General features: G+C 45.4%; 1 protein-coding gene across 1 annotated transcript in view; it reads right to left on the reverse strand.

The window, feature by feature from the left end:
* Nucleotides 1-11,381, reverse strand: part of TAF1B (TATA-box binding protein associated factor, RNA polymerase I subunit B) — a 94,776-nt gene extending 83,395 nt beyond the window's left edge. The window contains exons 1-2 of the mRNA XM_044290126.1: nucleotides 11,230-11,381; nucleotides 1,013-1,111 (exon numbers count right to left, since the gene is read on the reverse strand). Of these exons, the coding sequence (XP_044146061.1) occupies nucleotides 1,013-1,111; nucleotides 11,230-11,247 (117 nt within the window). The 5' untranslated portion in view covers nucleotides 11,248-11,381. The remainder of the gene's footprint in view (nucleotides 1-1,012; nucleotides 1,112-11,229) is intronic.
* Nucleotides 11,382-12,524: the final 1,143 nt, after the last annotated feature.

The following is a 12,524-nucleotide window of genomic DNA, read 5'->3' on the forward strand; positions in this document are numbered from 1 at the left end:
AGCTGTTGCAAAACTACAACTCCCAGCATGCCCGTACAGCCAAAGGCTGTCCAGGCATGCTGGGAGTTGTAGTTTTGCAACAGCTGGAGGCACACTGGTTGGGAAACACTGCCCTAGAGAATGAATGGAGAGAACTTCTTGCCCTTTAAAAGCATTCACTTATGACAATGGCACCTGACAAGGGGTAGGACATATTAGGCAGCAAGTTAAAGAGGACCTGTCACCAACCCACAAAAAGGGAGATATTTATATATTCGATTTGGCCACGCTTCTCTCAACATGGAATACTTCCACTTATGAATATGTGACCCCTGAGATTTCTGGCAACACACATGACAATCTGAAGAGACTAGCCACAGAGGGGTCCCCAGTCACTTCTTTGCTAGGGGAGGTTCCCCCGCTGTGACGTTCTCCATCACACAGCCTCTTGATGCAGCATGATCTTCTGAGAACTGGGACCACGCAGTACCATAGCTTCCGACAGGATGGCGTCTCAATCAGGCCGGAGCGAGACGCCATCACGGAGAAGAGGGCTCTTCTCTGCAGAGGCTTGTCACTCCGGTCTTTCCCGTCAGAAACGATACTACCGCGTGGTCTCACAAGATCACACTGCATCAGGAGGCAGTGTGGCCGAGAACTTCACAGCGGGGATGAACGTCCCCTAGCAAAAAAGAGAAATGACTAGCCATACCTCTGTGGCTAGTCACTTCAGACTGATATAGGCCAGAAACCTCGGGGGACATTACTGCAGAACAGCAGGGAGTGCACGCATATTCATCAGTGAGAATATCCCATGCTCAGAGAAGCGTGGCCAACTAGAATATATAACAACCAATCAGATTTCACCTTGCATTTTCCAGAGGAGGTCTGAAAAATGAAAGGTGGAATCTGATTGGTTGCTGTGGGCAGTTTTCCTTTACACCAGTTTTGATAAATCTCCCGGTCATTAGATTTCCTCAAAAAAAAAAAAAAAATTATAATAATAATGAACAGAAGCCCTCGATGTACGTACCTCTATGATAGTGTGGCAGTTTTTGCAGTAGAATTTGCCTTCATCACTGATACCCCAGTGAACTTCTGAACACTGAGGACACGGCTGCTTATAGGATCTCTAAATACAGAAAGATTGTGATAAAAAATATTACAGACCGAGTGCCCAAACTGTAACCCAAAACTCACTTATTTATCGCACAGTGCCAATACGGCAATGTACCCTGAATATCAATATAGTATATCTTCCATGTACTTTATCATATAGCTTTAACAGCTTGCTACATTTAATGCGCCATAGTGCGCCCTGCGCTGATGAATGGTCTGGAAAAATCTAAGGCATATTGGTACACCATAGACTTTTTCCAGGGGGAGGGTGCTCACAGACAGGGCTCCGAGTGCCGCCTCTGGCCTAGGCCCTAGGAGACCATTTATTCTCTATAGCAAATTGCTCTGAGAATGGATGGAGCTGCAGTATGCACGTTTGACCAGCCGTGCCATTCATACTGGTGAACAGGACCCCAATTCTCATGATCGGTGGGGGACCTAACAGTTCAGAGCCCCACCAGGGAGTGAAGAGCTTGCTATTACTTACCACTCCGCGGTCACCCGCCGGCCCGTACTGCGCTGCACTGGATCCCGACACAATACATCGTCAGGTCATAGTGCACGTAAGCGCGCACTATGACCCGACGCTGAGTGACATCAGGATCCAGTGCAGTGTGTGAAGAAGAGGAGGAAGGAGCCGTGCCCCTACAGGAAAGGTAAGTATTTTATTTCACTGGCGCTGGGGACATGGCACTGAAGGGGTACAGCCAGCAATGGATGACATGGAGGGGCAGATGAGAGTGGGGAACATGGAGTGGCTGACTGATGGCAGTGGGGGACATGGAGGGGATAATCTGATGGCACTGGGGGACATGGCAATGGATAGCATGGAGGGGCTGATGGCACTGGGGGAATTGATGTACTTGGGCTGATCGCACAGGGGGGAACGAAGTGTGTTGGGAATGATGGCAGGGGGTCTTATGAGATTTTATAAAGGAAAAGTCTTAATTCATTTTTTCTTATTAGATTACTCGATTAATCGTAAAAAATAAAATAAATAATCGATAAAATACTTAATTACTGAAATAATCCCTTACTGCAGCCCTAAATGGGATATTCAGAAACAGCAAATCTATTCACGGGGATTTAGGCCCCATGCACACGGCCGTTGTTCACGGCCGTGTGCGGGCCGTGGAACCGCGGCCTGGATCCCTTCCTGTGAGCTGGAGCGCACGGCGTCACTGGTTGCTATGACGCCGTGCGCCCCCTGCTGCCGGCACAGTACAGTAATACACTGGTATAGATCATACCAGTGTAGTACTGTATTGCGGCGGCAGCAGGGAGCGCACGGCGTCATAGCAACCAGTGACGCCGTGCGCTCCAGCTCACAGGAAGGGATCCAGGCCGCGGTTCCACGGCCCGCACACGGCCGTGAACAACGGCCGTGTGCATGGGGCCTTACTCTGCAGAGTGTTACACCTGAACATATTCAGTATAATCACTGGGAAGCAAACCGCACATTTACTACATCTCATGGGTTTTCGCTTGTTTCCATAGCAAAAAAAAAAAAAGTGTGACTGCAGAGTTAAAGGGGATCTCCGGGCCTGTACCTCTTTCAGCTAAGCAGTGGAGAGAAGACACTGTGAGCAGTACTTCCCGCACTTACTTACTCTGCAGATTCCTCAATCCCAGCTGGGATCACGTGTACACCGGACAAGGGGCATGCTCTTCCTATGCTGTCAGGACCAGATGTGCTCCTCTTCATTCCTGTTCAGCTGCACAACGTGGATGTAGCTGAACAGGAAGAAAGAGGAGCACATCCGAGGAACAGCCTGCAGCCCATCTGGGATCGCGGAGGGCCGGTACTGCTCAAAGTGTCTTCTCGCCACAGATGAGCTGAAAAAAGAACAGGCCCAGAGAACCCCTTCTCAGGGATATATACCCTTATATTTGACCTTATTCTCGAAAACGTATCATACTCCCAAAAAAAGGAGAAGAGCTTGTTATTTTCTGGCAGGGGGAGCAACTCTATGCTAGACAGAGCACTACGCAATATCTATATTACGGTAAATTGTGGCGGGGGTGAGACGATCCATGGCTCACAACTCCTATTAGTGCGTGCTCCATAGCTTGTGATTATGGGGGCGCATGTGACAGTTATTATGGGGGCACGCTATGGCATGTGACAGTTATTATGGGGGCACGCTATGGCATGTGACAGTTATTATGGGGGCACGCTATGGCATGTGACAGTTATTATGGGGGCACGCTATGGCATGTGACAGTTATTATGGGGGCACGCTATGGCATGTGACAGTTATTATGGGGGCACGCTATGGCATGTGACAGTTAATATGGGGGCACGCTATGGCATGTGACAGTTATTATGGGGGCACGCTATGGCATGTGACAGTTATTATGGGGGCACGCTGTGGCATGTGACAGTTATTATGGGGGCACGCTGTGGCATGTGACAGTTATTATGGGGGCACGCTGTGGCATGTGACAGTTATTATGGGGGCACGCTGTGGCATGTGACAGTTATTATGGGGGCACGCTGTGGCATGTGACAGTTATTATGGGGGCACGCTGTGGCATGTGACAGTTATTATGGGGGCACGCTGTGGCATGTGACAGTTATTATGGGGGCACGCTGTGGCATGTGACAGTTATTATGGGGGCACGCTGTGGCATGTGACAGTTATTATGGGGGCACGCTGTGGCATGTGACAGTTATTATGGGGGCACGCTATGGCATGTGACAGTTATTATGGGGGCACGCTATGGCATGTGACAGTTATTATGGGGGCACGCTATGGCATGTGACAGCTATTGTGGGGGCACGCTATGGCATGTGACAGTTATTATGGGGGCATGCTATGGCATGTGACAGTTATTATGGGGGCATGCTATGGCATGTGATAGTTATTATGGGGGCACACTATGGCATGTGACATTGATTATCGGGGCTCCCTATGGCTCGTGCTGCTTATTATGCTGGCTCCTTGTGGTGCTTGCCTCTTAGGCTACTTTCACACTAGCGTTGTTTGAATCCGGCGTTCAATTCCGACACCGGAACTGCCCGCCGGATCCGGAAAAACGTGTGAAAACTGATTACATTTGAATCCTGATCAGGCTTTCGATCACAATAGAAAAATGCATTGGAAAAAACGGATCCGCCATTTATGGACTTTAACATTTTTTTCCTATTTTTCGGGTTTAACATGCAAAAGCCGGGTCCGTTTTGACTGAACACACGGTGCCGGATCCGGCGTTAATGCAAGTCAATGGGAAAAAAGCCTGATCAGGCGTTCAGTTAAAGTGTTCAGGATTTTATTGCAACAGGAGGCTCCCATTGTGCATTAACTTTCTTTACTACTCCCATTAGCAGCAAGAATAACTATTACAACAAGTTAAAAGAATTTTTTCAAGACAGGTGTTAGATATGTAAATTAGGTAGTCCAGGTAGCCAATCGGAGATCTCCCAAGTGTATAAAAGGTGTTGTAGTTGTAGGTTCTGCCTCTTTCTTGCTGCTCCCTCAGAGAAGATATGTATTTTTTTTTTTTTAATATTATCGTATTAAGATTGTAATTTATCGTCATTTCTATTTAAAGCAGTGAATATAAAAGTTTGCTTGTTATACCAAGGGCTGTGTACCGGTTTTAGGCAGAGGGGCGAGTACCCCCGTTCGGTGTGCGCGTTTCTCTGCCGCCATTCGTTATAATACTAATAGTAGTGTTCCCACGTCCCTTCTACTAACTCCTATCTAGGTCCTTTGAACTATTTCTCAGCCCCAATACCTCATATTTTACCTCCGTCCCGTCTCCGGTCTCTGTGCTCTATTTCCTGCATTCAGCGCCGAAGTCCCGTCTATCGCGAGATTTCGAGCGCTCCGGTCTTCTGACTGTGAGGTGATTGCGCGCGCTTTTCAAATTACCTCAGAGCGGCCAGTCACCTCACAGAGAGTGTACACTCTACAGTTTTTCTCCAGGTTTTTTTCCTCACACATTATTAAACAGATACACTTCCCACATATCTCCTGCCCAATTGTGAGTATATCCACCACGTTTACATCACATTATTTTTCAAACTTTTACATTTGCATACATTCAGTTACTTTGTTCTAGTCTGTATATATATGCGGATTGGGTGCATTCCTGAATGCGTGCATTAATGTATATGTAATATATATATATATATATATATGATATATATACACATATATATATATATGAATAAAACATTCATTTAAAATTTTTCCCATTTCTCTTCTCTATCCCTATTCTTTATTTAGCAATATGAATCCCTGTGAAGAACAGCCTAACCCCCAATCCACTCACCCTTACCAGTTGATTATGAGGTGTTAATTTCGGATTCCATTCAACAAATGGTTGATCAATCCGTTTCAAAATCAATATCTGTGGCAATGCAGTCTGCCATGGTATCTATTCAGGATTCCATCTCCAAATCCCTCTCCTTGGTAGTAAACCAAAGACCTCTAAATTACCCTTCTACCCCAACTGACAACTTCCTCTCAGCGGAAGATTCGGTTACAGAACTTGCCAAAGGTTTTAAAAAATCTGGCAAATCAACCAAAAAGAGGAGATTTACAGATGACCCAAAACCCCATACCTTGGGAAAAGGTCAAAATCTCAAAGAATGCCCGCATAAACCTGGCGGCAACGATAACGGTGGCGAAAATTCCCACAAAAGACCCTCCACCCGGGAGGAGATAACCAATAGCCGGGTTATGACAGCCAGTAAGAGGGCTAAGTTTATCTCTTACAAAGAAATATCGTTCTCATCATTATCAGATGATTCTGACTCAGTGTTGAGGGACGAGTTACCTTTTTATTACGAGGATGATTGTTCTGAGGACCATGAGGAATCAACCAACCAGATCCCAGATTCTCTGATCCTAGACAGTCAGGGTATCCCCTTTTTCAACCCGGATCAAATAAAACACCCTAGGTCCGGAGAATGGGTTCCCCAACCTCAAATTTCTAAATTTCTGGCACAATGGGTCAACAAATCCCTGGATAGATCCTCCAGGAATAAATTGAAGGCTGAATGTCCGAGACCTACTCTGCCAAATAAAAAATCCTTAACCCCAGAGTTAGATCCCATAATTTTTAAGTATTTGAACAAAACAGGAAAAAATCCCAAAAGAGGTCTGGACAGATCTTTCAAACTGTGCCAAGACAAACTGTTAGATTTATTAGGTCCCCTCACAAAAATTCTAGACTTGTCAGAACAAGCCGTTGTTACAGACGAACCGGTAGACACATCAGTTCTACGTGGTTGGGCACAACGGGCCATCTGTTTCTTCGGAAACATCAATTCCGCCCTGAGCGCGGAAAGAAGACGAAACGTCCTAATGAAGTTAGACCCTCAGCTCACCCATTTGGCCAATTCTGACCCCGATGAGTCCACCAATGGTCTCCTTTTTGGGGATTCCCTCATTAAAGAAATAGGGAAATTCGTGGGAGTATTTGCCTCCCTAGATAAGGCCAAAACATCCTTGAAAAAAGTAGGTCAACCCAAAATTTTTGGCAGGGCTGGGAGAGGCAGGGGCCGCTTTCCCAGCCGAACAGTACAATTCAGACAAACCCAACAGGCTCCTTTCCAATCAGACAGAGCTACCACCTTCACACCGCACACCACACCTTTTTTCCCTACCAGAGGACGCCCATGGAGAACCCGAGGCCACCGAGGTTTCCCTAGGTCCAGACCCTCATCAGGTAAGCTTTTCTATCCCAAATTATCCCCACTTCCCTCTAGGGGGAAGACTGAAACATTTTTTCCAAATATGGTCCTCTCTAACCTCAGACTTATGGATCCTGAACACCATCTCAGGATACCTGATAGATTTCCAATCCCTCCCCTCACAGATTCACATCCCTCAACCAATACACTTCTCGACTTTAGACCAAGACCTTATAGAGTCGGAGATACGAGATTTGTTCCACAAGAAAGCTATCATTCCAGTACCACACCTAACCCCAGGTTACATCAGCAACATCTTTCTAGTAAAAAAGAAAGACGGCGGTCACAGACCAGTCATAAATTTGAAAACCCTCAACAATTTCGTGACTTACCATCATTTCAAAATGGAGGGAATTCACCTTCTCAGAGATCTCTTACTCCCTCAAGATTGGCTAGTAAAAATAGATCTGAAAGACGCTTATCTCACTGTACCCATACATCATTCCCATCAACCTTTTCTACAATTCTTCTGGAACAATCAGAAATGGCAATTCACTTGTCTCCCGTTTGGCCTTTCATCAGCCCCTTGGTGTTTCACCAAATTAATGAAACCAGTAATATCATCCCTAAGATCCAGAGGTGTACGTCTGATCATATATTTGGACGACATCCTAATTATGGCACAAACACTCTCACTAATCCTAACGCATGCACAATGGACCATTTCTCTTCTAACCAATCTTGGTTTTCTGATCAATTACAAAAAATCTATCCTATCCCCTTCCAAGGAACTAGAATTTCTAGGCTTCAACATCAATACAGACTTCGCTCTGTTGAGCCTTCCTACCAAAAAACTCACATTGATTCGAAGAGAAATCCGTTCGGTATTAAACAGACAACTAATATCACTGAGAACCATAGCACGGATTGTAGGTCTCTTGTCGGCCTCCATACAAGCAATATTCCCCGCTCCACTACACTACAGAGCCCTTCAACGCTTAAAAGCGCAACATTTAAGAGAGGGATTGCAATATTCACACAAAGTCCCACTATCCCCGGAAGCCAAAGAAGAACTTCTTTGGTGGCTTCAACATATTCAGACCTGGAATGGGAAAATGATATTCAACTCCCTACCGGATCTGATATTAGAATCAGACGCCAGCCTATCGGGATGGGGCGCTCGTTGTGGCCCTTACTCCACAGGAGGAAAATGGTCAGACTCAGAGTCTCAACTACACATCAATTGTCTGGAATTACTAGCAGCCTTTTTTCGCCATGAAAAGTTTTGCAAAAGACCAATCACACTGCTGCATCCTCTTACGTATGGACAATATTGCAGCAGTTCAATACATCAACCGTTTCGGGGGCACCGCCTCCAAGATGCTAACAGACATTGCCAAAGAATTTTGGCACTTCTGTCTAGACAGGGATATCACCTTAAAAGCGGAATATCTTCCAGGATTGATAAACTCAGTGGCCGATTGGAATTCCCGATACCTTTCGGATTCCAGCGACTGGCAATTACACCCGCTAGTCTTTCAACAGATAAACAAATTATGGGGTCCCCTCCTCATGGATCTGTTTGCATCTCGACTGAACACCCAACTCCCCACCTTCTTCAGCTGGCGTCCGGATCCAGAGGCCTTAGCCATAGACGCTCTCTGCCAATTTTGGCCACGGGAACGTCTCTACGCTTTTCCCCCATTCGCACTAATCTCCAGAGTCCTACTTCAGACAATCGCACAAAATTCCACACTAGTGATCATCACCCCATGGTGGCCGTCTCAGACATGGTTTCCCACACTACTCAGTCTGACGATAGATATCCCGAGGATCCTTCCTTCTCCCCAGGATCTTCTCCAAGATCCTTCGGGACACCTACACCCTCTGATCCTTTCGGGACAACTAACATTAATAGCTTGGTTGATTTCAGGCAACCAACAATCGATCTCGGATTTTCACAATCTACTATTGACATCCTCTCTGATGCATGGGCCCCGGGAACCAGAAAGGCTTATAGATCAGCCTGGAAAATTTGGTTTCATTGGTGCACTCAACGAGACTTGGATCCCATTCAAGCACCTATAACCCACATATTAAATTTTCTTTCAGAAGCTTTCAATATGGGGAAGGCCTATAGAACCATAAACCTCTACCGTTCCGCAATATCATCAGAACATGCCCTTATTGACTCCATTCCAATCGGTAAACATCCAATGATTTGTAGACTCATGAAAGGCATTCGTTTTAGAAACCCTCCAAAACCTAGGTATCATTCCACGTGGGACGTTACTTCCCTTCTAAACCTTTTTTCTCACTGGGAGGATAATGAACATCTGTCACTAAAATTACTCTCCTTTAAAATCACGACCCTCTTATGCCTCATATCCATAAAAAGAGTCTCAGACGTTAGAGCCTTAGACATATCTCATAGATCCTTCACCCCTAACGGAGTAACCTTCCAGATAACCAGAAGAACCAAAACCAACCTGCACACAGTGTTCTACCCGGCTTTCCCTTCTAACGATAAATTATGCATTGTCCGTTGTCTAAAAACATACGAATCCATGACCCAACCCTTACGCTCTCCCCAATCTTCACAACTTCTTATTTCTTTTCAGTAAACCACATCTTCCAGTATCCTCCCCTACGTTAGCAAGATGGATTAAGCTTACCATGCAAATGGCAGGGATTAATACAACAATATTTGGCCCACACTCTATCCGAGGGGCGGTTTCTACTAAAGCATTTCAAAAAGGAGTTTCGCTCTCTGAAATTTTGAAGGCCGCGGACTGGTCTTCAGAATCTACTTTTAAAACATTTTATTTCAAACCTGACACTCACGTATCCATGTCTATCATTTAAATATGGTTATGTCATATAGCATAGAGTTAGCTTTAAACTTGCACAATGGGAGCCTCCTGTTGCAATAAAATTGGAGATTTTCCTAGCTATTGTAACGGAAAATATAGATTTTATTGAAGACAGGAGGCGAGCATTGTCCCCCCCTTTTTTCTAACCCAACCCTAATCATATTTCAAATATGTTTTCTATCTCCATAGCATACTAGGATATCTTCAATCCTTCATCCATCCTACAACGTTCCTGTTGCTCCGGTTTTACTTCATATAAATGTACTGTATACTCCTTTATGGTCAAGATCCGTTTAATTCCAAGTTACTTCATCGCGAGTCATCACCAAGAAAGAGGCAGAACCTACAACTACAACACCTTTTATACAATTGGGAGATCTCCGATTGGCTACCTGGACTACCTAATTTACATATCTAACACCTGTCTTAAAAAAATTCTTTTAACTTGTTGTAATAGTTATTCTTGCTGCTAATGGGAGTAGTAAAGAAAGTTAATGCACAATGCTCGCCTCCTGTCTTCAATAAAATCTATATTTTCCGTTACAATAGCTAGGAAAATCTCCAATTTTTGGCCGGAGGTAAAAATACTGCATGCTACGTTTTTCTGAAAAGCCTGATCAGTCAAAAAGACTGAACAGAAGACATACTGATGCATCCTGAGGGACGGACTCTCCATTCAGAATGCATTAGGATAAAACTGATCAGTTCTTTTCCGGATTTGAGCCCCTAGGACGGAACTCAGCACCGGAAAAGAAAAGCGCCAGTGTGAAAGTACCCTTATTACGAGGGCACTATGGCTCACAATGCTTATTAGTTGTGTTGAGAAAATTTGTCTTTTAAGTTCGGCGTCATCGAAGAACCCCGTTATGGATTTCCCAACCACGGACCATAACGGAATTCTATGACGGCATATACCACGGAAGCCTATAAGAGACATTCCGTCATAATAGAAGTCTATGGTCAATCCGTCTGGTTTCTGTTATGCAGGACTCCTGACGGATCCGTTATGCTGCCCCTAGACTTCTATTATGACGGAATGTCTCTTATAGGCTTCCGTGGTGCATGCCGTCATAGAATTCCGTTATGGTCCGTGGTAGCGGAATCCATAATAGGGTTCTTCGATAACCCGAACCTTGGACGCCAAAGCTAAAACACAAGTTCGCAACTTATTAGGGCGCATTCACACGACTGCATTTCTATATTTCGTCCATGTTTCATCCGTTTTTTTGTAGATCCGGTGTATCAATGCCTATTAACAGAGAAAGAATAGGACATGCTCTATTTTTTTACAGAGCTGCAGAACAGACACATCGACGCGGACGACATAATGTGCGCTGTCCTCATTTTTTACACAAAATACTGATTGGATGCACACCAACCAAAAATACACAGTCATGTGAATAGGGCCATATAAATGTATGACTTGTGCTGCCTTTGGGGGGGCATGCTATGGCTCAATTTATGGGGGCACTCTACATCCGTAGGCATGCACTGTATTGGAGGACCTGCCACTCCTCTACAGACTGCACAGGCTGCAGGGCACCATCCAGTGGGAGCACGTGACCGCGGCCATCATGGCGCGCCCCGGAGACGTCACTGCGCTCTACTCACTGTGTCCTCCTCGTCCATGACGCCTTCCGCCGAGGACTTCTCCAACGTTATTCTAATACACAGCACGTACAGCCCCGTGCATCACCGAGCGGGCCCCGCGGTTTCTTCTCTCAGCGCCTGCATTTGGTGCGTCACTTCCGCCGGGTAACCAGAGGCACGTGACCCTGTGAGTGCCGGGTGCCGCATAAAAAAATACAATTCCTTTAATGCAAAAGTAAGGATTTTTGTTAGAACACCGGTCCAACCACCAGCATGCCTTATTATATAACCTGACAATCTGTATACGGTATAACTCTACTGTGTGCATGCTTGGGGAGTACTTTTAGGGTACCGCCACCATGCTGCAGTTGGGATGCAGCCGCCTTGCAGGTGCACAAGCCTTGAGAACCAGAGGTCGCACTACGTTTTTTCCAGAAGAGTAAGAATACTCTTCTGACCATTTTTGAGGAGTATTTTTAGGCTGGTTTCACACTCGCCTTTTATGCGGATCCGTTCAGATAATACGACCGTCTGCATCCGTTCAGAACGGATCCTGTTGTATTATCTGTAACATAGTCAAGACGGATCCGTGCCATATTGTGTCAGAGAAAACGGATCCGTCCCCATTGACTTACAATGTGTGCCAGGACGGATCCGTTTGGCTCAGTTTCATCAGACGGACACCAAAACGCTGCAAGCAGAGTTTTGGTGTCTGCCTCCAAAGCGGAATGGTGACTGAACAGATGCAAACTGAGCGGATCCTTTTCCATTCAGAATGCATTAGAATGCAAACTGATCCATTTTGGACCGCCAGTGAGAGCTCTGAACGGATCTTACAAACGGAAAGCCAAAACACGAGTGTGAAAGTAGCCTTACCGAGGAGGAGTATGAAAGTTGCGGTAGTTCATATACATAATACGTAGGCCTGCACTCACTCACATCTGCATTGGAGCGTCTGTTGCAGATTCTGTCGAAAGACCAGACAAAGAAGCCTTGTATGCAGTACTTTTGTTGTCTGGTAAAAAGACAGGAGACTGAACGGATCCCATCATGGTCGGTGGAGTCTGTTCAGCTTCTTCCCTGTCAGGCCGGGTTCACATCACGTTCTTTTCATACATTTAATGTACACACAAAAAATTTATATGTTACCAGACGCCTCAGACAGACGCTATAATGCGGCATCCGTCACCATAGAATTCCCTTGTAAAAAAAAAAAAAAAAAAGATATGTTAGCCTACATGTTTTTTTTTTTGCTGGACTACACTACACTTGAAACGTATGACAAAAACCCAGCCTTTTGTGCCCAATCCAGCACT

The sequence above is a fragment of the Bufo gargarizans genome, chromosome 4 (assembly GCF_014858855.1).
Source record: "Bufo gargarizans isolate SCDJY-AF-19 chromosome 4, ASM1485885v1, whole genome shotgun sequence".
NCBI classification, from domain to species: domain Eukaryota; kingdom Metazoa; phylum Chordata; class Amphibia; order Anura; family Bufonidae; genus Bufo; species Bufo gargarizans.